The sequence below is a fragment of the Etheostoma cragini genome, chromosome 18 (genome assembly GCF_013103735.1).
Source record: "Etheostoma cragini isolate CJK2018 chromosome 18, CSU_Ecrag_1.0, whole genome shotgun sequence".
In the NCBI taxonomy this organism is placed as follows: Eukaryota; Metazoa; Chordata; class Actinopteri; order Perciformes; family Percidae; genus Etheostoma; species Etheostoma cragini.
This window is the reverse complement of record NC_048424.1, coordinates 2,936,906-2,955,862: the sequence shown is the minus strand read 5'-3', so window position 1 is coordinate 2,955,862 and position 18,957 is coordinate 2,936,906. Positions and strand designations below refer to the sequence as shown.

At 40.8% G+C, this 18,957-nt stretch overlaps 3 protein-coding genes across 4 annotated transcripts in view; 2 read left to right on the top strand and 1 right to left on the bottom strand.

The window, feature by feature from the left end:
• Positions 1-2,084: 2,084 nt before the first annotated feature.
• naa20 (N-alpha-acetyltransferase 20, NatB catalytic subunit) lies at positions 2,085-5,817 on the top strand. The gene is made up of 6 exons (XM_034899408.1): positions 2,085-2,186; positions 2,852-2,876; positions 3,008-3,098; positions 3,399-3,534; positions 3,987-4,132; positions 5,446-5,817. Exons 1-6 carry the CDS (start codon positions 2,134-2,136, stop codon positions 5,529-5,531), a joined length of 537 nt encoding a protein of 178 aa, XP_034755299.1. The 5' UTR covers positions 2,085-2,133; the 3' UTR covers positions 5,532-5,817.
• Positions 5,818-5,830: 13 nt separating this feature from the next.
• On the bottom strand, positions 5,831-13,440 carry crnkl1 (crooked neck pre-mRNA splicing factor 1). Its single transcript, XM_034899356.1, has 14 exons — positions 13,222-13,440; positions 12,210-12,362; positions 11,962-12,053; positions 11,694-11,852; positions 11,212-11,378; positions 10,606-10,784; positions 10,224-10,394; positions 9,408-9,599; positions 9,108-9,167; positions 8,863-8,943; positions 7,916-8,155; positions 6,946-7,047; positions 6,578-6,826; positions 5,831-6,298 (listed from the first exon to the last, which is right to left on the bottom strand). Exons 1-14 carry the CDS (start codon positions 13,267-13,269, stop codon positions 5,900-5,902), a joined length of 2,292 nt encoding a protein of 763 aa, XP_034755247.1. The 5' UTR covers positions 13,270-13,440; the 3' UTR covers positions 5,831-5,899.
• Positions 13,441-14,064: 624 nt separating this feature from the next.
• cfap61 (cilia and flagella associated protein 61) overlaps positions 14,065-18,957 on the top strand; it is a 33,590-nt gene continuing 28,697 nt past the window's right edge. For both annotated transcript variants that reach the window (XM_034899343.1, XM_034899344.1), the window contains exons 1-7: positions 14,065-14,231; positions 14,837-15,000; positions 15,143-15,293; positions 16,130-16,206; positions 16,422-16,489; positions 17,031-17,151; positions 17,619-17,751. In XM_034899343.1, the coding sequence (XP_034755234.1) occupies positions 14,858-15,000; positions 15,143-15,293; positions 16,130-16,206; positions 16,422-16,489; positions 17,031-17,151; positions 17,619-17,751 (693 nt within the window). In that variant the 5' untranslated portion in view covers positions 14,065-14,231; positions 14,837-14,857. The remainder of the gene's footprint in view (positions 14,232-14,836; positions 15,001-15,142; positions 15,294-16,129; positions 16,207-16,421; positions 16,490-17,030; positions 17,152-17,618; positions 17,752-18,957) is intronic.

The window sequence follows — 18,957 nt, the reverse complement described above, 5'->3', positions numbered from 1 at the left end:
CGGGGAGGCTTTGTTAAGGGGCTGAGACTGGGTGTTTCCACTCTGATGAGATTAACATAAAGGAACATGTGATATTATATCTTTTTAAAGAGTCGTCAGTTCAGTCCCACTGGTGCTGTAGAGACTGTTATGTCTTTGCCTGACCAGTGTCAGTTTGACAAAGACAAAAGAGTTTCTATACAAATCATGGTGGGAATCAATGGTTCAGATTTTGTTGCATTTTGAACATTTATTCCCTAAAGGATGAATCCTACTGTCTCCGTTAATGGCCCAAACGTTTCCTGTTAGTGCCACCATGAGGTTGACATTTAGCAGTGGCAGTTCTAGACTGATTTTACTAGGAGGGCCAAGGAGGGGCCGGTGTTTAACCAGAGGGGCACATTATAAAACGGCTGAGTTCATCATGACAGAATACTCAAGCCACGGATGAAGATTATAGCAGTTTGGCTAGAAGCGCCATCTTCTGTCCTCCATCAAAATGGTTGGGTGTATGTATACACACTAAATGTATTTACTCATGCATGTATATCTGCGTGTGTTTCAAAATGTAGGCCAAGAATTTACTTTAAAAAAAGATCCAGTGCACCATTAGTAAAGACTTTTCAGTCTCAGGAGTCTTGTGCTCACCCCAAAACGCAACCGTCTTGGCGATGGACGCTTCCAGTACCTTCTCCTGATGCGCTTCAACAGAAACTTGGTCAACTGGGTGGGCAAATAGGCTACAATCAGAAGTAGGCCATATCGGTCTAGTCCTTGAGTGTCTTCATAGTTCTATTTTTTAACCACCCTGGTTTTGCTGCAGCTACCTCTGTTGTGGAGTTAACAGGTTTCCTGTTTATAGTTCATTTATTTATATTCAAGTTTCCTTGTGGGCGGGCCCAATAGCCAAGCTTACATTTTTGTGAAGTTGGACTGAAATGCCTGAGCTGTATTTTCACATGAGGTCTTACAGGCCAAGCACTTTGTCTTTATTTTTGGTATTCTTTAAAAAATATGGCCTGCCTCATAGAGCCATTAGTTACATGTCGAGTTGTAGGTGATGTCAATTTTTACCAGCCTTTAATTGGTAGCCTAAGTCTTACCAAGACGTTGTACTGAAGGGAAATGAAAATTGAGCGGAAGTACACTGTTTGCAAAATGATTAGGCAAGAACTTCTTGTATTGTATTGTATTGCATTGTCTTAGTCAATCAGAAATGTTAATAAACCTCCAATCAGAATATTTAACAAAAGAAAAGTGAGTTTTGGCTTTCTCAGGAGAACATCTGTGTGCAGAATTATTATGCAATTAAATGAAAAACTTGAAGGAAAGATTTTCCCATCTCATTTGTTTATTTTTATTTCTCAGAGTAAGAATAAAACTCAAAATGTACCAGAAAATAACCACTTAACATTTCAAGAAATATTCAGTGGCCGATATCGCCTGGCATCTGTTTATTGATATGTTGAAGATCAACTTTTGTGTGTGTGTGTGTGTGTGTGTGTGTGTGTGTGTGTGTGTTCTGACAGTTCAACAGAAGCTGACAGCACTACCCTAAAAAGCCAAAGAGGAGTATCTGCAAAAACTCCAAACTGAGAAAAACAGCTTTTTTGGTGTTTTTCTAACAAAAAGTATGAGCATCAAATTATATTCAACCACAAACAGAATCATTAGATAGATCAATGTGAGGTGAATATTAAACATTTGGTTTTTGGACCTTCAGGGGAAAATACGGTAGTTTATAGGCTGTACTGCGATTTGCCTTTGTTTTACTGCTTAGAATTACATGGCCATACAATAACATTTTGCAGGTGTCATTTAGGGTTTTTGGTGAAATATTTCAACAACTGTGGAATGGATTCCCATGAAATTAGATACATAGACTACACCATTTCCATCTCAGGACGATTTGTAATAACTTCCGTGATTTGTCACGTTATTCTGCAGCACATCAGTCATCGCCCAATACTTTGATGTATGACCAAAAAAAAGCCCAAATCAATAGACACATACATGAGGAGTGTATTTGTGCCTAAAATGACTTTAGCATGTTGTACCTCCATGTCGGCAGGGGGCGCTTCTATTTTTCTTTATGCCTTTTAAGCCGATGTCTGTTTTGTTCTGAGGTGAAAGGACACAGAGCAGCAAGCCAAGATGACAACATTAAGACCGTTTACCTGCGATGATTTATTTAAATTTAACAATATGTGAGTGAAGTCATCTCAGTTTTAATATACAGATTCTCCAAATATCAAGCTGTCTTGTGTTCATGTGGTTATGTCATCTGCACGTCCTGTTTTTTGGAGTTCAGGTTAGCAGGCTAGCTAGTGTGACAGCAGATGGACTGCTGACTGGGAGGAAAGCTGCGCCAAACTCCGTTCAAAAGAATCGAGAAATTAGTAATCCCAATGTCAGCGGCGATACGGATACTTTTTATTGCCTGACTGAAACACACTGTACATCGGTAGTGTCTTCTGAAGGAATCGGCAAACATTTCATCAGTCAACTAACTGCTTTTTCGGTAAAAAATGTAATTGTTCTGCTAGTTACGCTAGCTAACGTTAACGTTTGTTAGCTAGCCTAGCTAGGAAGTTAGCGAATACCGTAATCTGAAAATCATAGTTTTTAGTCGTGCACGGGTATAACAAATTTACCAAAAAAATCCCAAATATATTATGATAACTTTTTGTCCTATGTAGGTTAATATCGATAAATTACGTCAAATTTGAAAACGTCAAATTGTTGGATTGAGTTTGGTTGGTGTATGTAGTCATCAAATACATTAACTTTCTCGTATTAGAATTGTTATTGAAACAGATAAATGATAATTAAGATGAATTATATGACGTACTCTTTGTGTTTTGTCCAACAGCAACCTGGACCCTTTGACAGAAACTGTATCCTTTTTATTTTAAGTGAAATATTAGCCATCTGTCATTTCAAATGTAGTTTATTACCTTGTAATACTTTAAAAAGTTACTTTTTTGTATGTGTAAATCTGTAGTTTTCTTTAACCTTTGACCTTCAGTATGGGATCCCGTTTTACCTCCAGTACCTGGCTCACTGGCCGGAGTACTTTATCGTTGCTGAGGCTCCTGGTGGTGAACTGATGGGCTACAGTAAGTACACACACACACACAAACACACACACACACACACTGCATCATCACATTTAATCTACTGCTTTAAAAATATTTACCTCATTTTTTTACTTTTTTATTTTGGCAGACAAGCTGTATATTCCTATTTGTTGGTGTGGGAGGCTCGGTTGTCTGTGATAACTTAATAATATATTTATACAGTGTGTGCTGTATTTAAGTTGCATACAGTTTTGTGTTTTGGTAGTCAATTAAACTAGTGACCCTTTTATCTTTTTTTTCCTCCCTTGTTGTCATGGCTGACATGTCGCTTGTTTGCAGTCATGGGGAAGGCGGAGGGATCTGTGGCTCGGGAGGAGTGGCACGGTCACGTCACGGCTCTGTCTGTCGCCCCAGAGTTCAGAAGACTCGGCCTCGCAGCCAAACTCATGGAGATGCTGGAGGAGATCTCGGAGAGGTTTGTACACGCGTCTCACCCTGAAGTACACAACGTGTACTGGACAGTGAAGTCTGTCTGCAGACAGGCGAAATAGGATGTGATTGACAATTCATTGCCTGTCTTATTTGTAAAATAACTATGGGACTAAGATCTATTTAAATCCTAGCAAAGCTAAATGTTATCATGAATTATGTAGGCTAGCTTTCAGTATAAATTGCATCCAGATTGCCAATGAAAGTGTGTAACGTAACAACGTAACGTAGAGTGTAAGCAGCGTTTCCAACTCTCAGCTAAGGTCACAGTCAGACACCCCCCAACGATCTAGGTGGCCCCCCCCCCCCACGTCTAAAATCGGCACGGCGAACTCGATGACTCATAGCAGTTCTCCAAAAACCAATGGGTAACGTCCCACATGCTGTGTCCAATAATATTTACAGTCTATGGCATTACCTCTTAACGTTGTCTTGTAGGAAGGGCGGATTCTTCGTGGATCTCTTTGTGCGAGTCTCCAACCAGGTGGCGGTGAACATGTACAAACGTCTGGGCTACAGCGTCTACAGGACTGTGATCGAGTATTACTCCGCCAGTAACGGAGAACCGGACGAAGACGCCTACGGTAAGATGAGTTACCAAAACGGCAAACAGACAATTAACAGGATTTGTCAAGCAAATTAAATGAGTCCCTTTTAAAGACAAACTTGAAAGGTACATTTAAAGGCCTTTTCAGGCAGCTGTTGCAATTGTTTACTTCAGTACACTGAGACTGGCTCGATTTAGTCAAAACACTTAGCACGTTTGGTTTAATTTTTGAAGATCTTAAAACCTTACTTACCTTATGAGTGGTAACATAGCTGAATGCATAGAGAGCTTTCCGCCACTGTGGTGCGTTTGGTTCAGGTGCTTGAGTTGTCTGCAAAACTACCAAAAGCTGCGTTGCCTCCAATAACTGTCAAAACCGAAAGCCAAAGGACCAAAAACTAATCCAAAGTTATAATAATGAATGGGATCTTTTAAAATTAAATAAAAAAAGCTGCTGTCGGTTTGAAGACTCTGACACACTAGAATATGAGTCACTCTGGCATTGGGTAATGCTGCTCATTAACTATGCCCTTGTAGCCAAGCTGCACCAATCACATCGCTGTATCTGATGTAGGCGGAGCCAGAGGAGAGCGGTACAGATGAGGACAGTCTAATCTACCACTTAGTTCCGCTGGTAGCTAAGCATACGGGGCTCTGGATACGTCACCCTGTGTGTGGTTGTGATTGGTCGTAGTGTTATCCAATTGCGCGCAGTGAGATTTTCAAATGCACACTTGCTGCCGCTCTAGATGGACGACTTCCCTTAATCTTTCGGATTTGGGTCTGGATTTCCAGGCTTTTTCATTAAAAAAAAAGAAAGCAGGTCTTTTCAGATATGGCTGGCTTAGTGTGGATGCATACAGTGGATGAGTCATGTAGCACCTTAAATAGACATCGTAAATGACAAATGTTAACATTTAAAGGGTCAGTTCACTCAAATTATTAAATGTCACGTTTAGTGATAAGAAACAGCATTCTGCAGATTATAACAGAACATCTGTCTGCAAAGACACGTTTATTTTTAAAGCCTTGAGCAGCAGCTGACATTTTCTTCACCTGAAAACCTAGACGAATGACACCAGGCCTATCTGTGTGGATGGATACCACTAGAAGTAACAACTCTTTTTTTATGTATTTTTGATGAACTGGCCCTATTTAATGACTTTCAATTAGCACACCAATTGTAGATTATTAGTTTGAAACAAAAAAGCCTCTGTTCTGCAAATTTTCCTGGAAGAAAATCTGTCTTAATAAGACCCAACAGGAGAGGGAGCTGTTTCCCATAGAACAAGCAGAGACCTTTACATTTGAAAAACTGACAATTTTATATTTGGTCTTTCCTTGTTGCAGACATGAGGAAAGCGCTGTCCAGAGACACGGAGAAGAAGTCCATCGTCCCGCTGCCACACCCCGTCCGACCAGAGGACATCGAATAACCGACTGTGGCTCTCTGACGCATCTTTACCTCTTCGTCTTGATAATCACATGTGAATAATATGTAATGACTGACCCTGCTCAGTTACATTGTACATAAACTGTCCCAGAAGCTGCTTACCACTTCCGTCATAGTCAGAGAGCCACACTTTTAATTTCCCAAAAGGATCAAATTCCCATTTCCTGTAAATTCTGAATGAACATTTTCTTAAGAAATAAGACAACAAAGTGGGATTGAATTGACGTTTGTATAATGCAGAAAACATGGTCATACAATAAAGACTACTCACAAGCTGGTTTGGAAAACATTCAGTAGAAAAATGAATCCAGGACGAACGTCATCCTGGACGTTTGAGTGAGGGAACATGATCTACTCTTTTTCTTCATCTCCTCCATCCTCTTTCTTTCCGTTCTCTTCCCCCTTTTTCTTCCCATCATCCTTATCATCATCATCATCCTTATCATTACTACTGTCACTCTCACTGCTGCCGCTGTCGTCTCGGTCATCACACGTCTTCTCCTGTTCCGTTTCCGTCACTGTGTTTCTGTCCGAGTCGTTTTCCGGCAGGTTCTCGGGAGCAGCTGCCAGCTCGCCGGAGGGCGGCGATGTCGTCTCTTCAGCCGCTTCGGGAGACTTTTCTGGATTATCATCCTCCTGAATCTGCTGCCTCTTCCACATCTTTGCCATGGCCAGCAGCTTGAGGTTGGGCTGGTTGGCCGCGTCCTCTGGGAAGATGTAGTCGTAGTACTCCTCCCAGCCTGCATCCGACTGAAAGAAACAAGAGAGACAACATGGAGATTAATTCCTGTGATTGGCTGCAAAGAATTACTTTAAAAATCAACATTTGAATTTGCCAGTGCAAAACAGAAATGTCTTAAAGCCGTAAAAATATTCTGTTAATAATATGGAGCAGGTCTGTAATGCTCAAATGAAAATATAATTTTGGAACTTTTGGTGGAACAAGAACTCCACCCTGCGGTCTTATTTTCAAGAAAACACCATGGCTCAGTTAGCCAAACAGTTCAGCGGTTGACGTGCAGGTCTTACCCCGTCCTCGGCCGTCAGCTTCCTCCTCTTCTTCACCTTCTCTGGCAGCAGCTTCCGGACTCTGTCCATGGTGCTGTCGTCTCCAAACTCTCTCTCAAAGTCCCTCCAGGACTCGAGCAACATCAGCCGCTCCTCCTTCTCCTCGCAGTTCCTCATGCCCTTGTTGGCCTCCTCGTAGATCTGCCGGCACTTCTGGAGCCGCTCGCTGTTGTCGATCGACAGCTCAAACTTGGCGTAGCTGATCCAAACCTGCGCGGGAGGAAAAAAAATAAGTCAGAGTTGTTGGTTGGTTGAAAAAAGGAAAGACAAATGGATCAGTCCGAATCCAGATCTTCAATGAGCATGGGAGGCTACTATGCAGCTCTTACCTTGACGTGCTGGGTGCGCTGCAGCAGCCTTTTGTAAAGGTTCCGGGTGTTTCCAAACTCCTCCTGCTCAATCTCAAAGTCAATATAGGACTTCCACAGCACCTGCAAACAACAGACAGATGCTTTGAAGGCCCTCACGCTGGGAATTCATTTTAGTCACGAAGGCAAGGATGGATATGCAGTGTTTCCCATGTTGATTTTGCAGTGGCGGCCCTCCATGGCAAAACCTCTATCGGCACAGCATCAGAAATAGTGCAGAAGCACAACGTAGTCGCGGCTGACTTTTAAATGATCCTGCCGACATAATGCCCCCCCGTTGGCTGCTGCTCACATTGCAATTTACAGGGCAACGTTCTACAGCTCATCGCCCTGATATCAAACATCTGGAAATGGAAAGTGAGTCAGTGTAATATAATTCATATTGGAAATAGTCTACAGATGTAGTCATTTTTAGATGTAGTTTTCAGTTTCCTTATGAAGAATTTGTCAAATTTAGCCTTTTTGAACAAACAATTGCGTCCTCCACAAACGCACCCAAACCACCCCCGCAGCTGCCAGTAGCTCCTTACATACCACGCATTATTTGGAGTCAGACGAGACGGATTCTCACACTATCTTGCAAAAATACAGGAGGCATGCAAGGTAGGGCTGGCAATAATTCAATTTCATAATTTATCAAAAATCCCATTGTGATAATATTTTGTGAAAGCATAGATAGTCAACACTACAATATCGTATCAATATCAAGGTATTTGGTATTTGATTTTCTCCATATTGCCCAGCCCTGCTTTAAACTGTTCTGTGAAAGCACTTGTCAATAATGTCAACGCAATACGATATCAATGGATTAAGATTATCGTGATATCTGATTTTCGGATTGCCCAGCCCTGGTGCAAGGTCATCCACATTCCCCGGCTCTGACAAATGAAAAAAGGATGAAGAAATGGATAAACAAAACAGCAAGCAATACCTCAGGCATGTCCAGCCGCGGCTGTCCGATGGCGAGTTCGAAGATGGCGCGGGCTCTCTCGACGTCCCCCAGGATGGTCTCCAGCTCGGAGAACTTGATCCAGGTGGTGCAGTTCTCCGGGCTGAACTCCAGGTATTTCTCGTACAGCTTCCTGCAGCGGTCAAACTCGCGCAGCTGCAGCTCCAGCTCGATGTAGCCCTTCAGCAGTTTGTTCTTCGGGCATTTGCCGATCGCTGTACCCTGAAGGAGAGAAACAACGTTGACGACATGAGAAAAATCACAGATGCGGCCACACTGAGGTCATCTGCGGGTAGCGTTTGTAAAGAGTAGTGTTAAAAAAGTGGCGTGTTTGTTTTGAAATTTACTAGCTTTTCCTGACTTTAGATATTTTTTTGTGTGCATCTTACCAGATATTTGTTTTTATCGATTATGCTGTTTTCATAGTGTGAGTGTGCAATTTTTCATATTTTTATGTAAGGAATGTGAGGAAAATATGCAAAAACTTTGAATACCGCGATGTCGACATTACGGTAAATAAAGAGATATTAAAGTGTACTCAGTTCTGCTGCTTTCGGCAAAGGAAATCATTTCCAGCATTCTTTTATTGAATAAATTGACTGAAAAAAAATGGTGGTTCGTTTTAAAGTGCAAGTTTCTGCTGATATTTTCTTTAAACTAACAAAAAAAAACTTGGAGTGTTTCAAGCAATATATCGCAGCCTGTCATCTGTTTATCACGATGACAATAAAAAACTATCTTATGCAGCCCTCATTTTTATTCCGGGTGGGAAACGGTCTAAATAAAAGCAATTTTGAAACTGAAAAGTTTTGACTTTTCGTTGCGACCAACTGCTCTCGGTTCAAAATGTGAACAGTACAAAATCCTAATGTTGATCTAAACGACAAGAATATGTTTTAAAAACTCATCAGTTGATGAGTGAACCTTACCATAACCTTTCGGGCTCCCTGCAGGTTCTTCTGCCGGATCTCAAACTGAGCGTAGAGCAGCCAAATCTTAGCGAACGTGAACTAAAACCAAAACATAAGATTATCCCAACCTGGTAACAACAGTAGAGAGACTTTGACTGTATACATCAACACTAATGGCAGCATTCGGGCTACTATTGTCTTTATTATAAGAGAAAAACAGATGATCTGAGACTCATACAAGTAAAAGCTAATATCTGAATTACCTTTTTATGCGGGATGAGGTCTAGAGAGGCCTGGTACACCTGCCTCGTTTTCTCAGGATCCTAGAAAATGAAAAAGAAATGTATGTAGTATGTATTCAGCATAATGAGCACAGCTTGTGGTCCGTTGTTTATTGGGATGAAACCCTAATTAATAAGAAATTTAAGATGACTGACAGAGTGGTTAGCTTGTCAGGAAACTTCTATTTGGTCAACATTCAATTTGTTTTTCATATGAATTTTTCTGTATATAGGAGTCCTTTCCCAGTGGTTTGGATGATGAAGAAAAGCGTGTAAACGGACCTTGACCTCCAGCTCTTCGTACAGCGCGTAGTTGATCCACAGGTAGATGTAGCGCTTCCAGTGTCTCTTCTCCTGGATGGGGGGGATGTTGGCGATGGCCCTCTCATAAACGTCTCGCACCGTGTCGGGGTCGGCGTCGTTCTCCACCAGACGCAGGTAGTCGAACCACGCGTCGTAGTTGTGTGGGTTCGCCTGGTGGAAAGACATCAGGGATGAGGACAGGAAGTAACTTTTTCAATATGTTGCTTACATAATCCTTTTTGGCATTTTTAAAGTTTTTATGCGAATTAAGTTCTTATGGAAACAGTCAAATTTGATTTAATTCCATGTCCATTGACAGAAAGTTTGTACGCTCAATCTCACCCGATTTTTTCCTAATCAATAAACGCTGTTTACGTTTTATGGTTTCAAGCCGCTAGGGGTGCACAATTCAGAAAATATCACGATTAAATGTTGATTTTTAGGTCGACTATTTGATTCAAAATTGATTCAGAGTATGTTACTTTTCCAATGTGATAGTACAAAATAAAATAAAAAACAATCAATTTTTGGAATTCAATGAATCGATTTTTAATCAATAGAGCTTGAAGCAATTCATGAATGTGAATCAATGTTTTTTTTCGAAGTTTTATTCATTTCATTATTCATTTTTACAAGTGTGACGTCATTACGCACAAGTTTTTTTATTTGCTTTGAAACACACTTTCACCGCCTTTATTTGTTATACATGTTTTAGCGAAACTTCAGATGTTGAATTGACAAGTGAATTGAAACAACCCTAACGAATGTGCAACGTTGATTTTCCATGATAATTACCTTGACTTCCTCCTCATACTGGAACCGTCGCTTGTTGACGATGACGTCCTCGATTCCCCTCCGGTCTCCGAACTTCTTCTCGAACATCGTGTAGAACTTGAAGAGCTCCTGCGCCTGGTGTTTGGGGATTCTGTCCAGAGCGTACTTATAGATCACCCGAACGCGTTCAAACTGTCAAAGCAACGGGACGTTTCACACAATCAGTCATTCAGCAGGATTAGGCAAGAAACAATGACAGCCAACACACAGTTAGTCACATTAGTTCCACAATCTGAAGCAAAGGATAGCAACGGCTTTAATAAGTCTACAGCATAACAAGAACCCAAAAGCTCTAATTTGAATTCACTGAGGCTGCTACAGGTTGGTTGCGTTCTCCACAAACCTCTTTCTGTGTCTCCTCGAACTTGGCGAAGGCCACGAAGAGGTTTTCGTCCACATGAACCTCACCGAAGAACTCCACCGCCCTTTCGTACACCTTCCGGCTGTGGGCGATGTAGCCGTGCCTCTCTTCAAAACGACCGTACTTGATCCAGTTCTTCACTTCAGGATGAACGATGACGAGTGCAGCGGAGTGAAGGAGTTTTTACACAAACTTACATATTCTATAATCATTTTTTAAAGGCAAAAACACAAATCTCCTCTGGTTTTAGCATTTGCAAAAGGGATAGACCGATTATTAGCCCGTTTTTTGGCAGTTTGCAGATTCTCTGTATTAGCGTTTTATGTGCGTGATAACCAATAAAGTTAAAGGTCTCCTGGTATGAAAATTTCAATTTCAGTGTTTTTAACATTAATATGCATTCCCCACAGCCTGCCTATCGCCGCCCAGTGACTAGAAATGGTGATAGGTGAACCGAGCCCTGGTTATCCTGCTCTGCCTTTGAGAAAATGAAAGCTCAGATGGGTCGATCTGGAAGGCAAAACACCGCCTTCTCTCAGCGGATTAATACTTAGAACACAACACAGGAAACACCAACAGAAAGGATATATCTCTCATAAATGGTGCGAGCTTTGTCCACTTCCTTGTAGCGCAGCTCAAAGTTGATGTAGGAGTGCCAGGCCTGCTCATCGGGCTCCCACTCCATCCAGCGCTCAAACACCTGCCTGCAGCCGGCGACGTTCCCCAGCATCTCCTCCATGTAGGTGTACTTGTACCTTTGGCAGGACAAAAAGTCAAGGGGAATTTAAAGGGGAGGTACATGCTTGGATAGCCATGTAGAAAAACAAAAGTAAAACACACACCAGAGATTCTCCATCAGCATTTTATAGGCAGATGAAGCTTTTCAGAGCTTCAACCAGACATTAATAGACTAAATAGATCAAAGAATTTCTTTTCCTGGATTTTCTAATGGAAGTAGCCAATCACCTGTTACCTAGCAAAGCAATCCAATGGAAAAAGAATCTATTCTACAATTTAGGAGTTCATTCCACAAACAAAAACAAACCGTCAGCTACAAACTTCATTCGTACCAGAACTGGCTGACTCGCGGGAGGATGGTGATGGCTCTGTCCCAGATGTTGCGGGCGTGGTTCACCTGCCGGCTCTTCATCTCCATCTCGGCGTACTTCAGCCACAGAGTGATGTTGCGGTGGTCGACGTCCAGCGCTCGCTCGTAAATGGAACGAGCCCTGAAACCGGAGGAAGCAGCGGTGAGGGAAAACTACACAGCGGAGGCATGTGTGGGACTGTTGAGGAGGAATATGGAAGACTGATAATTTCCTGGCTATGGCACACTACCTCTGGATTTCCTTCAGGCTTTCCTCCCATTGTGCGTATTTGATCCAGTTACTGATGACAGTGCGATTCTTTCTGATGTTGTCCTCAAACCCCTGAAAAAAACAGGCAGTGATTTGATCTTGATATCGATCTAATTTCAACATATTGCCCAGCTACATGTCCAATCTCAGCGTATTTGGGCAGATTTGACACTTGCCGCTAACCAAACATGCCGTGTCAGTGGAGAGATAAAAAAGGTGAGCACCTACCTTCCTCTTCCTGAGTTTGTAATCGTTCAGCTCCTCCTCATCAGTGATCTTCTGCTTGGGTGGCGGCGGCAGAAGTTCGAGCTCCCTCTCTTTGGCTTCCCTCAGCAGCTGCTCAGCAGTGATCTGAACCTCTGCAGGGGCTTTATTCTTCACCTGGAACACAAGTAGAAGTTGTTTCAAATGGTGCAGCTTCAATTGTGAGCAAAATGTTTCAATGTTTTTCATGTCTTTTATGCTAAATACCCGTAACCTGTTAAACTGCCTCATTTCTTTCATCCCATGACATAATAATCTAGTTTATCAAGTTGAAAGTTCATGTCAACACTAAAAAGGAAATTGACAGAATGCTCCACTGAGTAAACTGGAAGTATTTAAGAGGTAACGGGGCAAAAGTCTTAGATCTGGATCTTTTTAATTGTGTGTGTGTAAAATATATATATATATATTACAGTCCATTACAGACAGAATACCAGCTGAGATCAGTTGCATTGTTTTTTTAACCAGGGCAGTTTTCAGATTACATTATGTGCTTAAATAATTGCAAAAGGACTCTCCGATGTTTTCTCAGTTAGTTTTAAAAATGATAACAGATTAGTAAACAGAATGAGCCTTTGGAACATTGGATGAATGGTTGCTGATAATGGGAAACGCAAGTATTGCATTAAAGATCAGCCCCCCCACTCAGATCAGCTGGTATAGAAATGTGTAAGTGACCCAAAACTTGTGACTGGTGTATGTATGTATGTGTGTATATATAGTCAGACAATGTAATATTTGCGGTTGTCGAGTTCATGAGGTTTCCGTCAGGCTAACGTTACCACTCCAAAACATACAGTACTTAATATATAATACAATATTTCATGTGTATTCTTAGCCGAGGTGTCAGCTACATATGGTCGTGGCTTAAAGCAATCTGCCGCTAATGCTCAAAGTTTAGCGCTAACTATTTGTTAGCATTAGCTTAGCCGAAGTCAAGAGCTCATGGCTGTAGTATTGAGTTTTGTTTTCTTACCTTCGCCACCTTCGGTATCCGCTGTTTGCCCGCCGCGGTGGAAGCCATGTCTAATGGCAGGTTTAACCCCACAACACTGAAAAACGAAGCAATTAAACGCACTTCAAACGTTTACGAAACAACTAAACTAAAACCAGGTACCCAAACGTTTTGGCAACATCAAGCGCCAGCCACCATGACAGTACCCAGAAGGCCTTGCGAGCAACGCGTACAAGCCAATCAGAGGCGGAGTAGGGTCATGCCTTGCCCATCGTTGGAAGGAAGATGCTGCATTCACGTGCTCCTCGGATGGTCCTATTTGCCGAGTTTAAAAGTCGTTTTTCCGAGTTCGGTGTGGTCATGAGCTTTAAATTAAATCCATGGTCTATGTTGTATAATGTGTGAGAAAAACATGAACACTAAAAAAAGAAGATGTGTTTCATTTTATTGCTTAGAGCGGTTAAACAATATATATTTCCAGTATTTATGTCCTGTTTGAAGCTTTATAATGGTATACCACTAAACTATTTTTTTGCCTGACTTGTTAATGCCATAGCCATAGAATCCGACTAATTAACGTTTCTAATAATCTAGGTCACTCTATTGTGGACAACAACTAACACTTACAACCTAATATTATTTACAATTCACACGAGAACAAAAAAAGATATACAATAGGTGAATTAATAAAAAATTCTTATCATTAACCTATAATTTACTTTAGTCTGCCATGGTTGCAAATTTGGAAAATCGAAATGTTGTCCTGACTCATTTGCATTTTCCCAGTGAGGAGCTACATTTCCCAAATATTTCGGCACCACATGAATGCAGCAAAATATTGCTCTGTTACTATGGTAACAGGGCTTGCGTTAGCTAACGGCTGGGACGGTAACGAACAGTAAACTGACAGTTTTTTCCAAGGAAGCTAGGTACGTATCATTTTTGTTTCTAATTTTAACCCACAAGCAATTTAAATTTAGATAGACCAGCCTCGTAGTTTGTTTAGGGGAAAAATCAATGTGTGACAGCAGGTGAGTAGCTAGCTAGATAACTTAAGAGTTGTTCATGCCGAGTTGGCTAATATTAGGACTGCAACTAGTTAGCTAAGCTAACGTTATTGTTAAGATAATATAGGACGTCTGTTGGTGGTGTTGTTGGTTTTGTCAAGTGGTGGAATGCAACTAAGTACCTTTTCTCAAGTATGGTATTTCAATACAAATTCAAAGTACTATTTTCTATATTATGCAAAATGCTTGTAGACTACTCCACTAACTTTGCATTTCAGAGGTGTAGCGTTATATCTTAATTTTTACACACTTTTCTGACAGCTTTAGTTACTTTTAGATAACAGTTTTTCATCTCTTTTCCTGTCCAGTAAAAACCATATATCTCCAGATGTGTTGATGCTGAACAACAAACCTTAAAGATGAAGTGTTCCTCTATGTGTTCTTGAAATGTATCCTACTTCTTAAGCTAAATTTAGTCTTTTAAAAAGCATATTGGATCAGTTAAAAAAGGCCACAAACATCAGATATAGTTAGAAAATACTGACACTTAACATTTTACTGCACAGTAAGTACTTTCACATTTCATACTGTTAACACATTTAGCCTATAATACTTAACTTTGACCACAGCTTTAATCAGTCCAAGTGAAGATGAGGACCATAAGTTCAGCCAGTGGCCAAGAGGAAACTGTGAGCGTCAGAAGAAGCGAATCAGCAGATGCTCAGGGGATCGACCGCCTCATCAGCCCCTCAGCCCTGGCAGTTTTTGGAAGGGTCAATGCAATTCATCTTTTGTAAGACAAATGAAAAAAATGGGCCTTGCGAGTAATCAAATTACTGCTGACGTACTTGTAAGTCACTGAGTTGATGTTGCACTGTTATCTGAACGTGATTCTGTGGTTCTTGTTCCCACTCTGCTCCCCCTGGACCCTCCAGAGAGAAAGCCAATCTGGCCGTGACCCTGGTCAATGAAAAGGACGACATCCTGGCCCACGCTTCTTTCCTTGACCACCCTGTTGGAGACTTGGTGGATCCGACTCACTGGAAACCTTTCCTGCAGAAACACTTCAAGGCTGGAAAATGCACAGTTGGTATCATTTAATGCAAAGGGTTGCTGATGTAGAGTTGTTTCTCATTGGATGATCATACCTGTGGAGGACGGGAGCTGCCAAATCTAAAATAAATAAATGACTCAATAAATAATGACATTAATATGTTGTCTATAAATATAACAAAACATTTTTTTTATCTGTTGGCATTAATTATTGAAAAATGTGACACAAATTGGTGTTTCTGACATTTATTTTCAATTATCCCTTTTTAATATTTATTTAATGTAACCTTTTGCATGTATCTATTTATTTTAGCATTTATTTTAAATTTAGTTTTGCATTTGTAAATTTATTTAATTTCTTTACAAAAAACCTTAAATATTAAAAATAAATAGATTTCCCCCACAATTTAATTGAATTTTTTTTTTAATGCATAGGGAACACTGGTAACATGTTTTACACTTTCTGTGAATAAGATCCATTATATCTTATTTCCACATATGCATTTTGTATAATAAAATAGTAAAAATCTCAATCTGAGTTGAAATCTCAATTTATGTCACATTTTATCAATAAAGATATGCCTATAATTGTTTTTTGGTTTAATTATTGGTCCATGTAATGGCATAATAATTTATTTACAGAGTCAGTTATTTTTTTAATTTGGCAGTTCCGTCCTTCATACATACTGTTGTTTTTAATTGCATAGGATCTGATTTATCTCTGCTCCCAACAGAACTACTTTGTCTATATGCTCATAATAATGCTTTTTCACAATTTACAGTTTGAAGTAAAGTGCTTCTCAAATGAGGTGGAATGAAAGTTAACTGACACCTGGAGAAAAACTGACTTAATCTTCTCACCTCCACAGCCTTTGAACACACTCTTCCTCCACCTTTTCGTGGCAGAGCCGGAGTTCGCAACAGCTAGTGTCAAGGAAATAATGAGGTATATAAAAAAGTGAATAGAAGAGAATAACATATAGCCATATACTGAATGGCTCGTCATTTACTGTTTTCTGCTGTGAAGCGGTTATAAACAGCTGGACTGTAAAGTTCTGGATGTTACATTGTCAGAGTTCAACTCCCAAATGTAATGCATGTAAAAAAGATGCGATGCCTGCCAAATTTTTATTCCCTTGTTGCTATGCTTCTTCTTTACAGGGCTGTCTTTATCGCCATCGCAGAGCTTGAATACATCTGCTTGGTTAGCCCGAACGTTGGCAGCTTAGGTGAAGAAATGCTTCAATTGTATAGTTAAGTTTATCATCAATTATTTAACCCCTGTGTTGTCCTTCCGGGTCCAAAATAATAAATGTTGTCACTTTGTTACCCCTTTACCACCAGTATTTACACCACTAGAATTAACTTGATAACACTAGTTTTAAAGTTATTTACAGAGTTTCTGGCCAATAAACCTCAATTATATGAAATCATCTATATTTCTCTTAGAAGAAAACTGAAATTATGAATAATTTTGACTAAAAGTTAAAATCAGAGGAATAAACGTAATGGATAGATGTGTCAAAAGTTTAGTCAGGTTATTCAATTGAATAAAACCCCCAAATCAATGAAAGCAAAGATCTGATCCTTAATTTCACTTGTGAAGAGCGTTTTATGGAACCATCCATGTTATTTTTTGCAATTTGGTCGAAAGAAACCTAAATGTCTGATATAGAAACTTTGTTAACTTGTGAAATTGGACCCGAGCACAACAGGAGGGTTTAAAAGGAACTTTGTGGAGACCGAGTCTTGTGATTGGTGTTTGTGCAGAGCCGGCTCTGGATGAGATGTTTGAGCCGCTGCAGCCCCGGACCGGCCCCACGCCTCAGTGCTTGGCGTTCATCTGCCACAGGGAAAAGCACTGTCCACGCCTTCATGTCCGCCCCGCCAGGTGATTTTAGCAGATTCCTCCCAACTAACAAAGAATCTTTACACAAACAATGAAACCTTTACTTAAAATACGTGCAGTGCACATTCGTATAGTGCTGTGAAAAAGGTGTGGAGATCAAAGTGCTGATGTATGTGAACATTTGCCTTCATCTTGAGCATGTCATGAACTGGCTGGACTGCCCTTTAAAAAAAAATTAAGCACACAGTTAATTTGCTGCAGAATTTGTGGATATGGATCTTTTTTTGATTTTTTTTTTGGGGCACTTGGGGGCAGACGGACAAGCTGACATATATGGCACAAAACCAAAGCTATCATCCAAAAGAGGCTAAAAGTGTAGACTATAAAGATCTGAAGAGTTGTGATAATTTTTAGTGGGTTAAGCATTGTCTGCCTTTTCTTGTTGTATGAATTATATTGGTTGGGCGAGCTTAAAGATGTAGGCTGCTACTTTTTAATGTACATTACAGGGTTGAAGATCATGATGACATCATGCGTTTGTTTGCCGAGCAGACAAACCTTCTGTCAGTCGTCAACCAGCCGTACTTCCTGGCAGAGCTCATTGAGGCAGAGGACGAGAAAAATCACAGCGCTGTTTGTGAGGTCTGTTCCAACTTTTAGCCTTTTCCTGCCCTTAAAACCCACCTTTTTAGGAGAGCTTTTGACTGATCTCTCGTCCCTTTTCCTTATTGTTTTTGTTTATTTTATTTTTTATTTCCATGCTCTCCATGTGTTTTTATTTTAGCACTTACCTGTTTTATCATGTAGCACTTTGGGATTTGCGCAAATATAAAGTGCATTACAAATTAAATTTATTATTGTTATTATTATTACTTAAACACACAGAATCACATCTTTGTTTTTAGTTCAAGGTCATTTTTTAAACATCATACGCAGAAGTTATTACATTGAGAAATTAGTTTAACCCTCCTGGTTTGTCAGATCTTACGTGAGTTATGTGATCTGGCAACGCCTTTTTCCTCCCATCGCGTTTGTTATTGGCCAAGAAAGTCTCATTTAGTGTCAGATATAGACGCCCTTTTTCAGGACTCTTGGCGTCTCCTTTGGACGCTCTGGGTCGGGACGTACGTTTAACTGAATGCCGCACAAGAAAGGGACAGTTAGGTTTAGGAAAAGATGGTGGGTAGGGTTACAAAATTCAGCTTTGAGTGACATATGGGACAAAAACAGGACACAAACTGGCGCCCAGATAGCTCTGTTGGTAGAACGGGCGCCCATAAATAGCAGTTTACTCCTCCACGCAGCGGGCCCGTTTAACTCCGACCTGCAACCCTTTGCTGCCTGTAATCCCCCCCCTCTCTCCCCTTATTTTTCTTCAGCTGTCCTGTCAATAAAGGCCTAAAAATGCCCAAACAATAATCTTTAAAAAAGGGACACAAACCTTGGTCTCCTGGGTGAAAGTCTTGTGTTGTTTGACCCCCCCCAACCGACCTCCTAATGTGGGTTTGCGCTCTATCATGCTACTACCATTGTCTCTCTTAATACTAAGACATCTTACAGCGCCACGGTCGAGCTGCTGCTCTGCCTGGTGCGCTCCTTACAGATGCTAGAGGAGGGTTTTTGCGTTGGTATCTGACGCTGAGAGCGACTGACCAAGCATCAGTATTTTACGAGTTGGGAGGGAGAACAGGTTTCATTTGATCCCAGTCAGATGCTCTGACTGATTGTCATAAAGCCTGCTGGGGTCCGTTCCCTCAGGACGGCAGATCTTCTCTCCCTTCCCCTCCCCGCCAGTCGGGTTGACATGTGTTCATGGCATCAGCATATGGCAGATACGAGCTGATACTT